The sequence below is a fragment of the Mycteria americana genome, chromosome 31 (genome assembly GCF_035582795.1).
Source record: "Mycteria americana isolate JAX WOST 10 ecotype Jacksonville Zoo and Gardens chromosome 31, USCA_MyAme_1.0, whole genome shotgun sequence".
Taxonomy (NCBI): domain Eukaryota; kingdom Metazoa; phylum Chordata; class Aves; order Ciconiiformes; family Ciconiidae; genus Mycteria; species Mycteria americana.
Window position 1 is genome coordinate 24,453 of NC_134395.1, and position 17,101 is coordinate 41,553.

The window sequence follows — 17,101 nt, forward strand, 5'->3', positions numbered from 1 at the left end:
CAAAACCAGCTGAGATTTGGGGCAAATGGTTGAGGTTTGGGGCAAAAACTGTCGAGATTTGGGGCAAGTGGTCAAGTTTTGGGGAAAACCAGTCGAGGTTTGGGGCAAATGGTTGAGTTTCGGGGCAAAAGGTCAAGGTTTAGGGCAAATGGTTGAGTTTCGGGGCAAACGGTCAAGATTTGGGCAAAACTGGTCAATATTTGGTGCAAATGGTCAAGGTCTGTGGCAAAAATGGTCGAGGTTTGAGGCAAAAATAGTTGAGATTTGGTGCAAATGGTCAATATTTGGGGCAAAACTGGCTGAGAATTGGGGCAAACAGTTGAGGTTGGGGGAAAATGGTCGAGATTTGGGGCAAAAATTGTCGAGGTTTGGGGCAAAAGTTTGAGGTTTGGGGCAAAACCAGTTGAGATTTCAGGCAAACGGTCGGGTTTTGGGAGGAAACCGCTGAGGTTTGGGGCAAATGGTTGAGTTTTGTTGCAAAACTGGCTGAGATTTGGGGAAAACAGTCGAGATTTGGGGCAAAACCAGTTGAGATTTGGGGCAAAAGTGGTCGAGGTTTGGGGCAAAAGTTCGAGGTTTGGGGCAAAAGTTCAAGGTTTGGGGCAAAAGATCAAGGTTTACGGCAAAAGCAGTCAAGGTTTGGGGCAAATGGTTGCATTTTTGGGGAAAAACGGTTGGGGTTTGGGGCAAACATTCAAGGTTTTGGGCAAACGGTTGAGATTTGGGGGAAAAAGGTCAAAGTTTGGAGCAAAACCAGTTGAGATTTGGGGAAAACCAGTTCAGATTTGGGGCAAACAATTGAGGTTTGGGGGAAAAACGGCTGAGGTTTGGGGCAGAAACAGTCGAGGTTTGGGGCAGACGGTTGAGATTTGGGGGAAACGGTCAAGGTTTGGGTCAAAACCGCTCAAAGGTATGGTGCAAACAGTCGAATTTTGGGGCAAAATGTTGAGGTTTGGGGCAAGGATCAGGGTTGGGTGGGGGGCTCCCCGCTGGCTGCTGGCGCTTTGGGAAGATTTGGGGACGCAGCGCAGGGGTGTTGGGGCACGGTGCCGGGCTCGGTGCCACCACCAGCAGCACTTTTCACGCAGTAGTAGGTGGCCGTGTCGTGGGCCCTGAGGCTGTTCATCTGCAGCGTGAGCGTGCTCTGGGAGTTGTCCTTGGAGATGGTGAAGCGCCCTTGCACCGCCGGCGCGTACCCTGTCCAACTACCACCAGTGCTAATTTGCGCGACCCACTCGAGCCCCTTCCCGGGCGCCTGTCGCACCCACTCCATGCTGTAGCTGCTGAAGGAGAAGCCGGAGCCCTTGCAGAGGAGGCGCAGGGACCCCCCGGGTTTCTGGAGGCCCCCTCCGGACTCGACCAGCTGCTCGGCCGCCCGCAGCCCTGCGGAAGGAGGAAGGACAGAATTGAGTCGCCCGCTCCCGCCATCGCCCCCCATATCCGCGCCCGGGGAGGGGGTCAGCGGGGCTGGGTCCTACCTGGCAGGGCTGCGAGGAGGAGGAGGAAGGTCGAGGGGGTCTTTCCCCGTTCCCAGCATCTTCCTAACACCCCTGCACCGACCCCAGACCCTTGCACCCAGCCTGCACCCCTGCACCCTGCTCAGACCCCTTGCTCCCTGCCTCAGGCGTGGTCCCATGGCCCAAGCCCAAACCCTCTGGACTGAGCCCAGACCCTTGGACCCAGCCTGGGCTCTTTACGCTGCTCCGGACCCCTACTCCAATCCCAGACCCTCGCCTCAAGCCTGGACCACCTGAACCGAGCCCAGAGCCTTGCACCCAGCCTGGGCTCTGTACGCTGCTGTCCTGGTTTCAGCTGAGACAGAGTTGATTTTCTTTATAGTGGCTGGTACGGGGCTGTGTTTTGCGTTTGTGCTGAAAACAGCGTTGATGGCACAGAGATGTTTTAGTTGCTGCTGCACTGGGCAAGGACTTTTCAGCTCCCCACGCTCTGCCGGGTGCAGAAGAAGCTGGGAGGGGACGCAGCCAGGACAGCTGATCCCAACTGCCCAAAGGGCTATTCCATACCATAGGGCGTCATGCCCAGTATATAAAGCTGGGGAAGAAGGAGGAAGGGGCGACGTTCGGAGCGACGGCGTTCGTCTTCCCGAGTCACCGTTACGCGTGCTGGAGCCCTGCTGTCCTGGAGACGGCTCCATGGGGGCTGCCTGCCCTCCCACGGGAAGCGGTGAATGCATTCCTCTCTTTGCTTTGCTCGCCTGAGCGTCCTTTGCTTTCCTGTCCAAGATCAAACTGCCTTTATCTCGACCCAGCAGGTTCCTCACTTTTCCTCTTCTCATTCTCTCCCCCATGCTGTTGTGGGGGGAGCGAGCGAGCGGCTGGGGGGTGCTCAGGTGCTGGCTGGGGTTAAACCCCGACACCTGGGTGCTCTGGGCGCAGTGCGGGGCTGCAGGCTGCGGCGGGCAGATGAACCGGCTGGAGCCGTCCCAGCGCGGCACAGAGGGCTGGGGGCTGCCGGGCATCGCCGACGGGGAATTTTTTCCCAGCTAAAAACCTTCACCAGTATATTTCGCGCAGTAGTAGGTGGCCGTGTCGTGGGCCCTGAGGCTGTTCATCTGCAGCGTGAGCGTGCTCTGGGAGTCGTCCCTCGAGATGGTGAAGCGCCCTTGCACCGCCGGCGCGTAGTCTGTGCTACCACTGCTGTAAATACCCGTGACGAACTCGAGCCCCTTCCCGGGCGCCTGTGGCACCCAGAACACGCCATTGCTGCTGGAGGTGAAGCCGGACCCTTGCAGAGAAGACGCAGGAGAGGGGTTTTGGGTGAAGACCCAGGGGTTCTGCACCCTGCAGGCGTCTGGGTGGGGGCCGAGGCTCTGGGCTGGGTGCAATGGTCCAGACTCGGGACAAGGGTGTGGGCTTGGGGCCAGGGCTGAGCTGGAGGCAAGGGGCCAGGTTTGAGGCGAGGGCTTCGTGCAGATGCTGGGATTTGGGGAAGGGTGCAGGGATGTCCCGGCTCGGTGCAGGGCTCTGGGCCGGGTGCGGGGTCTGGGCTGGGGACAGGGATTTGGGGAAGATGCTGAGAATTAGGGGAAGAGCGCAGAGATGTTTCAGGCTGGTGCTAAGGATCAAGGTCTGCGGGAAAATGGTCGAGGTTTGGGGCAAAACCGGTTGAGATTTGGGGGCAAACGGTCAATATTTGTGGCAAAACGGGCTGAGATGTGTTGCAAACAGTCGAGTTTTGGGAGAAAACCAGTCGAGGTTTGGTGCAAATGATTGAGGTTTGGGGCAAAAATGGTCGAGGTTTGTGGCGAGTGGTCAAGATTTGGGACTAACGGTGGAGGTGGGGGCAAAAATGGTCGAGATTTGGGGCAAACCGTCAATATTTTGAGCAAAATGAGCTGACATTTGGGGCAAACGGTCGATTTTGCTGGCAAAAACAGTCGAGGTTTGGGGCAAATGGTTGAGATTTTGGTAAATTGCTGACGTTTGGGGCAAAAGCAGTCGAGGTTTGGGGCAAATAGTCAAGGTTTGGGGCAAAAAGAGTTGACATTTGTGGTAACTGGTCAAGGTTTGGGGCAAAAAGGGTCAAGATGTGGGGCAATCGCTTCAGGTTTGGGGCAAAAATGGCTGAGATTTCGGGCAAACAGTCAAGGTTTGGGACAAAAGGAGTAGACATTTGGGTCAAATGGTGGAGTTTTGGGAGAAAAAGGCCGAACTTTGGGGCAAATGGTTGAGTTTTGCGGCAAAAGTGGCTGAGATTTGGGGCAAACAGTTGAGGTTTGGGGCAAATGGCTGAGGTTTGGGGCAAAGAGTTGAGATTTGGAGCAGTCAGTCAAGGTTTGGGGCAAAAGTTCGAGCTTTGGGGGAAAAAGGTCAAGGTTTGGACCAAAACCAGTCACGATCTGGGGCAAAACCAGTCGAGAATGGGGGCAAAAGTAGTCGAGTTTTGGGGCAAACAGTTGAGGTTCGGGGCAAGTGGGTGAGGTTTGGGGCCAACATCCAATATTTGGGGCAAAACAGGCTGAGGTTTGGGGCAGAAACAGTTGAGGTTTGGGGCAAAAGGTGAAGGTTTGGGGCAAGGATCTGGGTTGGGTGGGGGGCTCCCCGCTGGCTGCTGGCGCTTTGGGAAGATTTGGGGACGCAGCGCAGGGGTGTTGGGGCACGGTGCCGGGCTCGGTGCCACCACCAGCAGCACGTTTCGCGCAGTAGTAGGTGGCCGTGTCGTGGGCCCTGAGGCTGTTCATCTGCAGCGTGACCGTGCTCTGGGAGTTGTCCTTGGAGATGGTGAAGCGCCCTTGCACCGCCGGCGCGTAGTCTGTGCTACTACCACTGCTACTAATAACTGCGACGAACTCGAGCCCCTTCCCGGGCGCCTGTCGCACCCAGCTCATGTCGGTGTTGCTGAAGTCAAAGCCGGAGCCCTTGCAGAGGAGGCGCAGGGACCCCCCGGGTGTCTGGAGGCCCCCTCCAGACTCGACCAGCTGCTCGGCCGCCCGCAGCCCTGCGGAAGGAGGAAGGACAGAATTGAGTCGCCCGCTCCGGGGGCAAGCAATCTTGGGGCAAGCCCAGACCATTGCACTGAGCCCACATCCTTGCACCCAGCCTGCACCCCTGCACCAAGCCCAAATCCTTCGGGGTGCCCAAATGCCCGGCTCTTGACTCAAATTTGTGCCCTGTGACTGCCCTGCAAGGGCTCCGGTTTCTCCTCCAGCACCTCTGGCTGGGGTTTGGGGCAAACAGTTGAGGTTTGGGAGAAAACCAGTCGAGGTTTGGGGCAAATGGATGAGGTTTAGGACAAACGGTCGAGGTTTGGGCTAAAACGGTTGAGATTCGGTGCAAATGATGGAGTTTTGGGGCGAAAATGTTGAAGTTTGGGGTAACTGGTCAAGATTAAGGCAAAATGAGCTGAGATTAGGGGCAAATGGTCGAGTTTTGGTGCAAAAACAGTCGAGGTTTGGGGTAAATGGTCACATTTTGGGAGAAAAAAGGTCAAGGTTTGGGGCAAACGGTTGAGGTTTGGCGCAAAACCAGTGAAGATTTGGGGCAAATAGTCGAGGTTTGGAGCAAAAAGAGTTGACATCTGGGGCAACTGGTCAAGGTTTGGGGCAAAAATGGTCAAGATGTGGGGCAATCGCTTCAGGTTTGGGGCAACAATGGCTGAGATTTGGGACAAACGTTCAATACTTGGGGCAAAACCGGCTGAGATGAGGGGCAAACGTTCGAGGTTTGGGGCAAAAAGAGTCGAGATTTGGGGCAAACAGTCAAGGTTTGGGGCAAAAACAGTCGAGGTTTGGGGCAAGTGGTGAAGTTTTGAGAGAAAACCAGTCGAGGTTTAGGGCAAATGGTTGAGTTCTGGGGCAAATGGTCAAGATTTGGGTAAAACTGGTCAAGATTTAATGCAAACAATCAACGTCTGTAGCAAAAATTGTTGAGGTTTGGAGCAAAAATGGCTGAGATGTGGTGCAAATGGTCAATACTTGTGGGAAAACCGGCTGAGATTTGGGGCAAACAGTTGAGGTTTGGGGCAAATGCTGGAGTTTTGGGAGAAAACCGACAGGGTTTGGGGAAAATGGTTGAATTTTGTGGCAAAACTGGCTGAGATTTGGGGCAAAGAGTTGAGGTTTGGGGCAAACAGTCGAGTTTTGGGGCAAATGGTTGAGGTTTGGGCAAACGGGCGAGGTTTGGGGCAAACGGGCGAGGTTTGGGGCCAAAAAGACCAAGCTTTTGGGCAGAAACAGAAGAGGTTTGGGGCAGATGGTTTAGGTTTGGGGCAAACAGTCAAGGTTTGGGGCAAGGATTTGGGTTGGGTGGGGGGCTCCCCGCTGGCTGCTGGCGTTTTGGGAACATTTGGGGATCCAGCACAGGGGTGTTTGGTCATGGTGACGGGCTCGGTGCCACAACCATCAGCGCTTTTCGCGCAGTAGTAGGTGGCCGTGTCGTGGGCCCTGAGGCTGTTCATCTGCAGCGTGACCGTGCTCTGGGAGTCGTCCCTCGAGATGGTGAAGCGCCCTTGCACCGCCGGCGCGTAGTTTGTGCTACCACCACTGCTGTAAATAAATGCGACAACCTCGAGCCCCTTCCCGGGCGCCTGTCGCACCCAGTACATCCAGACGCTGCAGAAGTCAAAGCCGGAGGCCTTGCAGAGGAGGCGCAGGGACCCCCCGGGTTTCTGGAGGCCCCCTCCGGACTCGACCAGCTGCTCGGCCGCCCGCAGCCCTGCGGAAGGAGGAAGGACAGAATTGAGTCGCCCGCTCCCGCCATCGCCCCCCCATATCCGCGCCCGGGGAGGGGGTCAGCGGGGCTGGGTCCTACCTGGCAGGGCTGCGAGGAGGAGGAGGAAGGTGGAGGGGGTCTTTCCCCATTCCCAGCATCTTCCTATACCCCTGCACCGACCCCAGACCCTTGCACCCAGCCTGGACCCCCACACGGTGCAGAAACCCTTTGCTTCGAGCCCCGAACCTTTGCAGTGAGCCTGGACCTCTGCCCCGAACGGGGACCTCTGAAACGAGCCCAGAGCCCTTCCTGTGCCCAGACCCCCAGCACCCCAGCTTTGCTATCCCAACACTGGTGCCAGCCTGCAGCAAGGAACAGAGGGACCTGGGGGGTCTCCCCTTGTGCCCCCTCCCCAGGGCTGCGGGCGGCCGTGCAGCTGGTCGAGTCCGGAGGGGGCCTCCAGACCCCCGGGGGGTCCCTGCGCCTCCTCTGCAAGGGCTCCGGCTTCACCTTCAGCAGCTTCTACATGGTCTGGGTGCGACAGGCGCCCGGGAAGGGGCTCGAGTTCGTCGCGTATATTAGCAGCAGTGGTAGCACCACAAGATACGCGCCGGCGGTGCAAGGGCGCTTCACCATCTCGAGGGACAACTCCCAGAGCACGCTCACGCTGCAGATGAACAGCCTCAGGGCCCACGACACGGCCACCTACTACTGCGCAATCACTTGAGTTTTGGGGCAAATGGTTGAGATTTGGGGCAATCGCTTGAGGTTTGAGGCAAAAGTGGCTGAGGTACGGGGCAAAGAGAAAAAATTTGGGGCAAAACTGGCTGAGATTAGGGGCAAATGGTCGAAATTTGAGGCAAAAAGGGTCGAGATTTGGGGCAAACAGCCAAGGTTTGGGACAAAATGAGTTGAGATTTGGGTCAAATGGTGGAGTTTTGGGAGAAAACCGCCGAGCTTTGGGGCAAAGTTTGAGTTTTGCAGCAAAACCGGCTGAGATTTGGGGCAAACAGTCGAGGTCTACGGCAAATGGTTGAGTTTTGGGGAAACAGTTGAGGTTTGGGGCAAAACTCGTCAAGGTTTTGGGCAAAAGTTCAAGCTTTGGGGGAAAAAGGTCAAGGTTTGGACCAAAACCAGTCAGGATCTGGGGCAAAACCAGTCGACATTTGGGGCAAAAGTAGTCGAGTTAAGGGGCAAATGGTTGAGGTTTGGGAGAAAACCAGTCGAGGTTTGGGGCAAACGTCCCATATTTGGGGCAAAAAAGGCAGAGGTTTGGGGCAGAAACAGACGAGGTTTGGGGCAGATGGTTGAGATTTGGGGGAAACAGTCAAGGTTTGGGGCAAAACCGGTCAAAGGTATGGTGCAAACAGTCGAATGTTGGGGCAAAATGTTGAGGTTTGGGGCAAGGATCTGGGTTGGGTGGGGGGCTCCCCGCTGGCTGCTGGCGCTTTGGGAAGATTTGGGGACGCAGCGCAGGGGTGTTGGGGCACGCTGCCGGGCTCGGTGCCACCACCAGCTTGTTTCGCGCAGTAGTAGGTGGCCGTGTCGTGGGCCCTGAGGCTGTTCATCTGCAGCGTGAGCGTGCTCTGGGAGTTGTCCTTGGAGATGGTGAAGCGCCCTTGCACCGCCGGCGCGTAGTCTGTGCTACTACCATCGTAGCTAATACCCGCAACACCCCCCTGAGCCCCTTCCCAGGCGCCTGTCGCACCCAGTACATGTTGAAGCTGCTGAGGGTGAAGCCGGAGCCCTTGCAGAGGAGGCGCAGGGACCCCCCGGGTTTCTGGAGGCCCCCTCCGGACTCGACCAGCTGCTCGGCCGCCCGCAGCCCTGCGGAAGGAGGAAGGACAGAATTGAGTCGCCCGCTCCGGGGGCAAGCAATCCTGGGGCAAGCCCAGACCATTGCACTGAGCCCACATCCTTGCACCCAGCCTGCACCAAGCCCAAATCCTTCGGGGTGCCCAAATGCCCGGCTCTTGACCCAAAGTTGTGCCCTGTGCCTGCCCTGCAAGGGCTCCGGTTTCTCCTCCAGCACCACTGGCTGAGATTTGGGGCAAACAGTTGAGGTTTGGGGCAAATGATCAAGGTTTGGGGCAAAAATGTTCGAGGTTCGGGGCAAACAGTCGAGTTTTGGGAGAAAACCAGTCGAGGTTTGGGGCAAATGGATGAGGTTTAGGACAAACGGTCGAGGTTTGGGCTAAAACGGTTGAGATGTGGTGCAAATGATGGAGTTTTGGGGTGAAAATGTTGAAGTTTGGGGCAACTGGTCAAGATTAAGGCAAAATGAGCTGAGATTAGGGGCAAATGGTCGAGTTTTGGTGCAAAAACAGTCGAGGTTTGGGGTAAATGGTCACGTTTTGGGAGAAAAAAGGTCAAGGTTTGGGGCAAACGGTTGAGGTTTGGGGCAAAACCAGTGAAGATTTGGGGCAAATAGTGGAGGTTTGGAGCAAAAAGAGTTGACATCTGGGGCAACTGGTCAAGGTTTGGGGCAAAAATGGTCAAGATGTGGGGCAATCGCTTCAGGTTTGGGGCAAAAATGGCTGAGATTTGGGACAAACGTTCAATACTTGGGGCAAAACCGGCTGAGATGAGGGGCAAACGTTCGAGGTTTGGGGCAAAAAGAGTCGAGATTTGGGGCAAACAGTCAAGGTTTGGGGCAAAAACAGTCGAGGTTTGGGGCAAATTCTGGAGTTTTGAGAGAAAACCAGTCGAGGTTTAGGGCAAATGGTTGAGTTTTGGGGCAAATGGTCAAGATTTGCGTAAAACTGGTCAAGACTTGATGCAAATGATCAACGTCTGTAGCAAAAATTGTTGAGGTTTGGAGCAAAAATGGCTGAGATGTGGTGCAAACGGTCAATATTTGTGGGAAAACCGGCTGAGATTTGGGGCAAACAGTTGAGGTTTGGGGCAAATGCTGGAGTTTTGGGAGAAAACCGACAGGGTTTGGGGAAAATGGTTGAATTTTGTGGCAAAACTGGCTGAGATTTGGGGCAAAGAGTTGAGGTTTGGGGCAAACAGTTGAGTTTTGGGGCAAATGGTTGAGGTTTAGGGCAAAACTGGTGAAACTTTGGGGCAAAAAGTGGAGGTTTGGGGCAAAAGCAGTCAAAGTTTGGGGCAAATGGTTGTGTTTTTGGGGAAAAACGGTCAAAGTGTGGGGCAAACGTTCAAGGTTTTGGGGAAAAGGTTAAGATTTGGGAGAAAAAGGTCAAGGTTTGGAGCAAAACCAGTCGAGATTTGGGGCAAAACCAGTTGAGATTTGGGGCAAATAGTTGACGTTTGAGGCAAAAAGTGTTGACATTTGGGGCAACCGGTTGAGATTTGGGGCAAAAATGGTCAAGATGGGGGGCAATCACTTGAGGTTTGGGGCAAATGGTCGAGATTTGGGGCAATCGCTTGAGGTTGGAGGCAAAAGTGGCTGAGGTACGGGGCAAAGAGTAAATATTTGGGGCAAAACTGGCTGAGATTAGCAACAAATGGTCGAGGTTTGGGGCAAAAAGAGTCGAGATCTGGGTCAAAGAGTAAAGGTTTGGTGCAAAACCAGACGAGATTTGGGGAAAACCAGTCGAGATTTGGGGCAAAAAGTTGAGGTTTGGGGCAAAAACGGCTGAGGTTTGGGGCAGAAAGAGTCGAGGTTTGGGGCAGACGGTTGAGATTTGGGGGAAACGGTCAAGGTTTGGGGCAAAACCGCTCAAAGGTGTGGTGCAAACAGTCGAATATTGGGGCAAAATGTTGAGGTTTGGGGCAAGGATCTGGGTTGGGTGGGGGGCTCCCCGCTGGCTGCTGGCGCTTTGGGAAGATTTGGGGACGCAGCGCAGGGGTGTTGGGGCACGGTGATGGACTCGGTGCCACCACCAGCACGTTTCGCGCAGTAGTAGGTGGCCGTGTCGTGGGCCCTGAGGCTGTTCATCTGCAGCGTGAGCGTGCTCTGGGAGTTGTCCTTGGAGATGGTGAAGCGCCCTTGCACCGCCGGCGCGTAATCTGTCCAACTACCACCAGTGCTAATAATCGCGACGTACTCGAGCCCCTTCCCGGGCGCCTGTCGCACCCAGAACATGTCGTAGCTGCTGAAGGTGAAGCCGGAGGCCTTGCAGAGGAGGCGCAGGGACCCCCCGGGTGTCTGGAGGCCCCCTCCGGACTCGACCAGCTGCTCGGCCGCCCGCAGCCCTGGGGAGGGGGCACAAGGGGAGACCCCCCAGGTCCCTCTCTTCCTGGCTCCATGCTGGCTCAGTGCAAGGGTTCGCGGCTCAACTCAAAGGGTTTCAGCACAGTGCGGGCGTCCAGGCAGGGTCCAAGGGTCTGGGCTCAGTCCAGAGGGTTTGGGTCTGGGCCATGGGATCAGGCTTGAGGCAGGGAGCAAGGGGTCTGAGCAGGGTGCAGGGGTGCAGGCTGGGTGCAAGGGTCTGGGGTCGGGCAGGGGTGTTAGGAAGATGCTGGGAATGGGGAAAGACCCCCTCCACCTTCCTCCTCCTCCTCGCAGCCCTGCCAGGTAGGACCCAGCCCCGCTGACCCCCTCCCCGGGCGCGGATATGGGGGGCGATGGCGGGAGCGGGCGACTCAATTCTGTCCTTCCTCCTTCCGCAGGGCTGCGGGCGGCCGAGCAGCTGGTCGAGTCCGGAGGGGGCCTCCAGAAACCCGGGGGGTCCCTGACCCTCCTCTGCAAGGGCTCCGGCTTCTCCTTCAGCAGCGCCGACATGTACTGGGTGCGACAGGCGCCCGGGAAGGGGCTCAGGGGGTGTTGTGGGTATTAGCTACGATGGTAGCAGCACATGGTACGCGCCGGCGGTGCAAGGGCGCTTCACCATCTCGAGGGACAACTCCCAGAGCACGGTCACGCTGCAGATGAACAGCCTCAAGGCCGAAGACACGGGCACCTACTACTGCGCAAAACATGCTCATGGTGGTGCTGGTGCTGCTGCTGTCACCGACCCCGTGTCTGGGCAGGAAAACCGCAGGCGAGCGGTGTCCCCGCGGAGGCAGCGATGCCCGGCAGCCCCCAGCCCCCTGTGCCGCGCTGGCACAGCTGCAGCCGGTGCATCTGCCTGTCCTGAGCCCGGAGCCCAGCACCGAACCTGGATGCTTTGCACCGAGCCCAGACCCCTTGCAGCCAGCCCAAACCTCCCTGTGCCCTTCCCCCACTTCCCAGCAGCTTCCAGACACCTTTGCACTGAGCCCACACCCTGGCCCCAAGCCCAAAGCCTGGTGGCCAGCCCGGACCCTTGCACCGAGCCCAAATCCCTGCCCTGATGCCAGACCCCCTGCCCCGTGCACCCAGCCCCCATCCCTGCACCCTGCCTGCTCCGTGCCAGGGACCCCAAAGCCCTGCACGGTTCCTAAATCCCTTGCCCTGAGCCCAAAGCCCTGCACCCAGCCCAAACCCTGCTCCGAGCACTAATCCCTGTCCTATCTGTGTCCTGCAAGGGCTCCAGCTTCAGCTTCAGCAGCAACGGCATGGGATGGATGCGACAGGCGCCCGGCAAGGGGCTCGAGTACGTCGCAGCTATTGGCAGCACTGGTAGATACACAGGGTACGCGCCGGCGGTGCAAGGGCGCTTCACCATCGCGAGGGACAACTCCCAGAGCACGCTCACGCTGCAGATGAAGCCTCAGGGATGACGACACGGCCACCTACTACTGCAGGAAATGGGCTGCTGGTGGTGGCACTGACACTTGCACCGTGCCCCAACACCCCTGCGCTGCGTCCCCACATCCCGGCGCCTTCCTGAACCCCCTGCCTCCTTCCTGGAGCCCCGCACCCAGCCTGGGCCCTTGCACACAGCTGCACCCCTACCCCACACCCACACCCTGAGCCCTCTTCTGGGTTACACCAGCCCTGGGGGAGCAAAGCTGGGGTGCTGGGGGTCTGGGTACAGGAAGGGCTCTGGGCTCGTTTCAGAGGTCCCCGTTCGGGGCAGAGGTCCAGGCTCACTGCAAGGGTTCGGGGCTCAAAGCAAAGGGTTTCTGCACCGTGTGCGGGTCCAGGCTGGGTGCAAGGGTCTGGGGTCAGGCAGGGGTATAGGAAGATGCTGGGAATGGGGAAAGACCCCCTCCACCTTCCTCCTCCTCCTCGCAGCCCTGCCAGGTAGGACCCAGCCCCGCTGACCCCCTCCCCGGGCGCGGATATGGGGGGCGATGGCGGGAGCGGGCGACTCAATTCTGTCCTTCCTCCTTCCGCAGGGCTGCGGGCGGCCGAGCAGCTGGTCGAGTCCGGAGGGGGCCTCCAGAAACCCGGGGGGTCCCTGACCCTCGTCTGCAAGGGCTCCGGCTTCTCCTTCAGCAGCTTCAGCATGGAGTGGGTGCGACAGGCGCCCGGGAAGGGGCTCGAGTGGGTCGCAGCTATTGGCAGCACTGGTAGTTACACAGACTACGCGGCGGCGGTCAAAGGGCGCTTCACCATCTCGAGGGACGACTCCCAGAGCACGCTCACGCTGCAGATGAACAGCCTCAAGGCCGAAGACACGGCCACCTACTACTGCGCGAAATGTGCTGGTGATGGTGTTTAGCTGGGAAAAAATTCCCCGTCGGCGATGCCCGGCAGCCCCCAGCCCTCTGTGCCGCGCTGGGACGGCTCCAGCCGGTTCATCTGCCTGCCCCAGCCTGCAGCCCAGCACCCAGCCCCAAGGTCCCTGCAGCGTGTCCCAGCATCGCAGCAGCTTCCCAAACCCCTGCACCCAGTGGTTTGGGGCAAGTGGTCAGGATTTGGGGCAAACGGTCGAGGTTTGGGGCAAAAATGGTCTAGGTTTGGGGCAAAAGGTCAATATACAGTGCAAAATCAGCTGGGATTAGGGGCAAATTGTCGAGTTTTGGGGCAAAAACAGTCGAGATTTGGGACAAATGGTTGAGGTTAGGGCAAATGGTTGAGGTTTGGGGCAAAAGTAGTTGAGATTTGGGGCAGATAGTCAAGGTTTGGGGCAAAAAGTGTTGACATTTGGGGCAACCGGTTGAGATTTGTGGCAAAAATGGTCAAGATGTGGGGCAACCACTTGAGGTTTAGGGCAAATGGTCGAGATTTGAGGCAAAATGTGTTGACATTTGGGGCAACCAGTCAAGATTTGGGGCAAAAATGGTCAAGATGTGGGGCAATCACTTGAGCTTTAGGGCAAATGGTCCAGATTTGGGGCAATTGCTTGAGGTTTGAGGCAAAAATGGTTGAGATGCAGGCAAACAGTCAATATTTGGGGCAAAACTGGCTGAGATTAGGGGCAAATGGTTGAGGTTTGGGGCAAATACCGTCGAGGTTTGGGGCAAGTGGTCAAGTTTTCAGAGAAAACCGGTCGAGGTTTGGGTCAAATGGTTGAGTTTCGGGGCAAATGGTTGATGTTTGTGCAAAAACGGTCAAGATTTGCTTCAAACGGTCTCGGTTTGGGGCAAAAACGGATTGGGGCAGATGGTCGAAGTTTGGGGTACAACTGCCTGGGATTTGGGGCAAACAGTTGTGGCTTGGGGCAAACGGTCGAGTTTTGGGGCAAAACCAGTCGAGGTTTCGGACAAATGGTTGAGGTCTGGGCAAATGGTTGAGGTTTCGGGAAAAAGCAGTCGAGATTTGGGGCAAATAGTCGACGTTTGAGGCAAAAAGTATTGACATTTGGGGCAACCGGTTGAGATTTGGGGCAAAAATGGTCAAGATGTGGGGCAACCACTTGAGGTTTGGGGCAAATGGTCGAGATTTGGCGCAATCGCTTGAGGTTTGAGGCAAAAGTGGCCGAGATATGGGGCAAAAAGTAAATGTTTGGGGCAAAACTGGCTGAGATTAGGGGCAAATGAAGGTTTTGGGCAAAAAGAGTCGAGATCTGGGTCAAAGAGTCAAGGTTTGGGGCAAATCCAGTCGAGGTTTGGCGCAAGTGGTCAAGTTTTGGGAGAAAACCAGTCGAGGTTTTGGTCAAATGGTTGAGTTTCGGGGCAAGCAGTCGAAGTTTGTGCAAAAACAGTCAAGATTTGGTTCAAACAGTCTCGGTTTGGGGAAAAAATGGTAGAGGATTGGGGCAGATGGTCGAAGTTTGGGGTAAAACTGCCTGAGATTTGGGGCAAAGAGTTGAGGTTTGGGGCAAACAGTCGAGTTTTGGGGCAAAAACAGTCAAGGTTTGGGGCAAATGGTCGAGTTTTGTGAAAAAGCAGTTGAGGTTTGGGGCAAATGGTTGAAGTTTGGGAAAAGCGGTCTAGGTTTGAGCTAAAACGGTCAAGATTTGGTGCAAACACACGACCTCCGGCATGCTCTGGGCGCGACAGGCGCCTGGGAAGGGGCTCGAGTACGTCGCGCATATTAAGAACGATGGTAGCAGCACATGGTACGCGTCGGCGGTGCAAGGGCGCTTCACCATCTCGAGGGACAACTCCCAGAGCACGGTCACGCTGCAGATGAACAGCCTCAGGGCCCACGACACGGCCACCTACTACTGCGCGAAAGATGCTGGTGGTGCTGCTGGCACCGGTGGCACCGGCCCCGTGTCTGGGCAGGGCATCCTTTAGGTGTCCAGGCTGGGTTCAGGGGTCCGGGTTTGGTGCAGGGGTTTTGGGAAGATGCTGGGAATGGGGAAACAGCGCAAGGATGTTTGCTTGAGGTGCAAACAGCCCAGGTTCAGTGCAGAATCCGGGCAGAGGACATTGGCCCAGGCTGAGTTCAAGTGGTCCGGGCTCAGGGCAGGGGTTCGGGCTCGGTGGAAGGGGTCAGGGGTCAGGTCAGGGGCTGGGTGGAAGGGTCCAGGAAGGAGGCAGGGGTTTTGGGAAGACTGGGGGACACGTTGCAGGGGTGTTGGGGCACAGTACCAGCATCTCTGTAACCACCAGCTTGTTTCGCGCAGTAGTAGGTGGCCGTGTCGTGGGCCCTGAGGCTGTTCATCTGCAGCGTGAGCGTGCTCTGGGAGTTGTCCTTGGAGATGGTGAAGCGCCCTTGCACCGCCGGCGCGTGCTCTGTGTCACTACCACCGCTCTCAATATATGCGACAGACTCGAGCCCTTCCCTGTCGCACCCAGAACATGTGGTAGCTGCTGCAGTCGCCGTCTCAGCCCTTGCAGGTGCGCGGGCTCGGGGCAGGGCTGCAGAAGGCATCCGGAAATGAAACCGGCTGGGGGGTTTCTGCACCGTGCAGGATTTGGGCACCGGGGTGGCTACAAGGGCCCAGAGTGGGAGCAAAAATTGTGGGCTTAAGGCAAACCGTCAAGGCTTGGTGCAAGGCTGTGGGTTGGGAGCAGGGGTCTGGGCTGGGTGGAAGGGTCCAGGCTGGGTGCAGGGGTTTTGGGAAGATGCTGGGATGTGCGGGAACAGCGCAGGGATGTTCTGGTTTAGTGCAAGTGGTCCTGGCTCAGTGCCAGGGGTTTCAGGACGCTGTTGGGGCTTGGGGACACGTGCGGGGGCGTTGGGGCATGGTGCCAAGGTTAGAGCCACCACCAGCTTGTTGTGCTGAAGGTGGCCGTGTCGTGGGCCCTGAGGCTGTTCATCTGCAGCGTGACCGTGCTCTGGGAGTCGTCCCTCGAGATGGTGAAGCGCCCTTGCACCGCCGGCGCGTATCTTGTGGTACTACCATCGCTGCTAATACACGCGACGTACTTGAACCCCTTCCCGGGCGCCTGTCGCACCCACATCATGTAGGTGCTGCTGAAGGTGAAGCCGGAGCCCTTGCAGAGGAGGCGCAGGGACCCCCCGGGTGTCTGGAGGCCCCCTCCGGACTCGACCAGCTGCTCGGCCGCCCGCAGCCCTGGGGAGGGGGCACAAGGGGAGACCCCCCAGGTCCCTCTGTTCCTTGCTGCAGGCTGGCACCAGTGTTGGGATAGCAAAGCTGGGGTGCTGGGGGTCTGGGCACAGGAAGGGCTCTGGGCTCGTTTCAGAGGTCCAGGTTCAGTGCAAGGGTTCGGGGCTCAAAGCAAAGGGTTTCTGCACCGTGTGGGGGTCCAGGCTGGGTGCAAGGGTCTGGGGTCAGGCAGGGGTTTTAGGAAGATGCTGGGAATGGGGAAAGACCCCCTCCTTCTTCCTCCTCCTCCTCGCAGCCCTGCCAGGTAGGACCCAGCCCCGCTGACCCCCTCCCCGGGCGCGGATATGGGGGGCGATGGCGGGAGCGGGCGACTCAATTCTGTCCTTCCTCCTTCCGCAGGGCTGCGGGCGGCCGAGCAGCTGGTCGAGTCCGGAGGGGGCCTCCAGAAACCCGGGGGGTCCCTGCGCCTCCTCTGCAAGGGCTCCGGCTTTGACTTCAGCAGCTACGCCATGTTCTGGGTGCGACAGGCGCCCGGGAAGGGGCTCGAGTGGGTCGCGGGTATTAACAGCTATGGTAGCACATACTACGCGCCGGCGGTGCAAGGGCGCTTCACCATCTCCAAGGACAACTCCCAGAGCACGCTCACGCTGCAGATGAACAGCCTCAGGGCCCACGACACGGCCACCTACTACTGCGCGAAACGTGCTGCTGGTGGTGGCACCGAGTCCATCACCGTGCCCCAACACCCCTGCGCTGCGTCCCCAAATCTTCCCAAAGCGCCAGCAGCCAGCGGGGAGCCCCCCACCCACCCCAGATCCTTGCCCCAAACCTCAACATTTTGCCCCAATATTCGACTGTTTGCACCATACCTTTAAGCGGTTTTGCCCCAAACCTTGACAGTTTCCCCCAAATCTCAACCGTCTGCCCCAAACCTCGACTCTTTCTGCCCCAAACCTCAGCCGTTTTTGCCCCAAACCTCAACTGTTTGCCCCAAATCTCGACTGGTTTTCCCCAAATCTCGTCTGGTTTTGCACCAAACCTTGACTCTTTGACCCAGATCTCGACTCTTTTTGCCCCAAACCTCGACCATTTGTTGCTAATCTCAGCCAGTTTTGCCCCAAATATTTACTCTTTGCCCCGTACCTCAGCCACTTTTGCCTCCAGCCTCAAGCGATTGCCCCAAATCTCGACCATTTGCCCCAAACCTCAAGTGATTGCCCCCCATCTTGACCATTTTTGCCCCAAATCTCA

At 57.4% G+C, this 17,101-nt stretch overlaps 8 gene segments (V, D, J or C); 3 read left to right on the top strand and 5 right to left on the bottom strand.

Annotated features, from left to right (window-relative positions):
- Nucleotides 1-964: 964 nt before the first annotated feature.
- Nucleotides 965-2,296, bottom strand: LOC142421502 (immunoglobulin heavy variable 3-23-like). The segment is given in 3 exon segments: nt 965-1,383; nt 1,479-1,550; nt 2,119-2,296. Coding segments are annotated over 3 exon segments (669 nt in total).
- A 2,450-nt stretch (nt 2,297-4,746) lies between these two features.
- LOC142421503 (immunoglobulin heavy variable 3-23-like) lies at nt 4,747-6,312 on the bottom strand (the record flags this gene model as incomplete). The annotated part of the segment is given in 3 exon segments: nt 4,747-4,837; nt 5,675-6,173; nt 6,270-6,312. Coding segments are annotated over 3 exon segments (633 nt in total), but the record flags the coding sequence as incomplete, so codon positions are not given.
- A 273-nt stretch (nt 6,313-6,585) lies between these two features.
- Nucleotides 6,586-6,897, top strand: LOC142421504 (immunoglobulin heavy variable 3-11-like; the record flags this gene model as incomplete). The annotated part of the segment is given in 1 exon segment: nt 6,586-6,897. A coding segment is annotated over 1 exon segment (312 nt), but the record flags the coding sequence as incomplete, so codon positions are not given.
- A 622-nt stretch (nt 6,898-7,519) lies between these two features.
- On the bottom strand, nt 7,520-8,086 carry LOC142421505 (immunoglobulin heavy variable 3-74-like). The segment is given in 2 exon segments: nt 7,520-7,997; nt 8,068-8,086. Coding segments are annotated over 2 exon segments (497 nt in total).
- Nucleotides 8,087-9,855: 1,769 nt separating this feature from the next.
- Nucleotides 9,856-10,498, bottom strand: LOC142421506 (Ig heavy chain V region 6.96-like). The segment is given in 2 exon segments: nt 9,856-10,331; nt 10,432-10,498. Coding segments are annotated over 2 exon segments (543 nt in total).
- Nucleotides 10,499-11,776: 1,278 nt separating this feature from the next.
- LOC142421507 (immunoglobulin heavy variable 3-23-like) lies at nt 11,777-12,667 on the top strand. The segment is given in 3 exon segments: nt 11,777-11,878; nt 12,147-12,246; nt 12,342-12,667. Coding segments are annotated over 3 exon segments (528 nt in total).
- Nucleotides 12,668-14,626: 1,959 nt separating this feature from the next.
- LOC142421508 (immunoglobulin heavy variable 3-23-like) lies at nt 14,627-15,857 on the bottom strand (the record flags this gene model as incomplete). The annotated part of the segment is given in 3 exon segments: nt 14,627-14,847; nt 14,928-15,030; nt 15,612-15,857. Coding segments are annotated over 3 exon segments (570 nt in total), but the record flags the coding sequence as incomplete, so codon positions are not given.
- Nucleotides 15,858-16,111: 254 nt separating this feature from the next.
- LOC142421509 (Ig heavy chain V region 914-like) lies at nt 16,112-16,725 on the top strand (the record flags this gene model as incomplete). The annotated part of the segment is given in 2 exon segments: nt 16,112-16,154; nt 16,250-16,725. Coding segments are annotated over 2 exon segments (519 nt in total), but the record flags the coding sequence as incomplete, so codon positions are not given.
- Nucleotides 16,726-17,101: the final 376 nt, after the last annotated feature.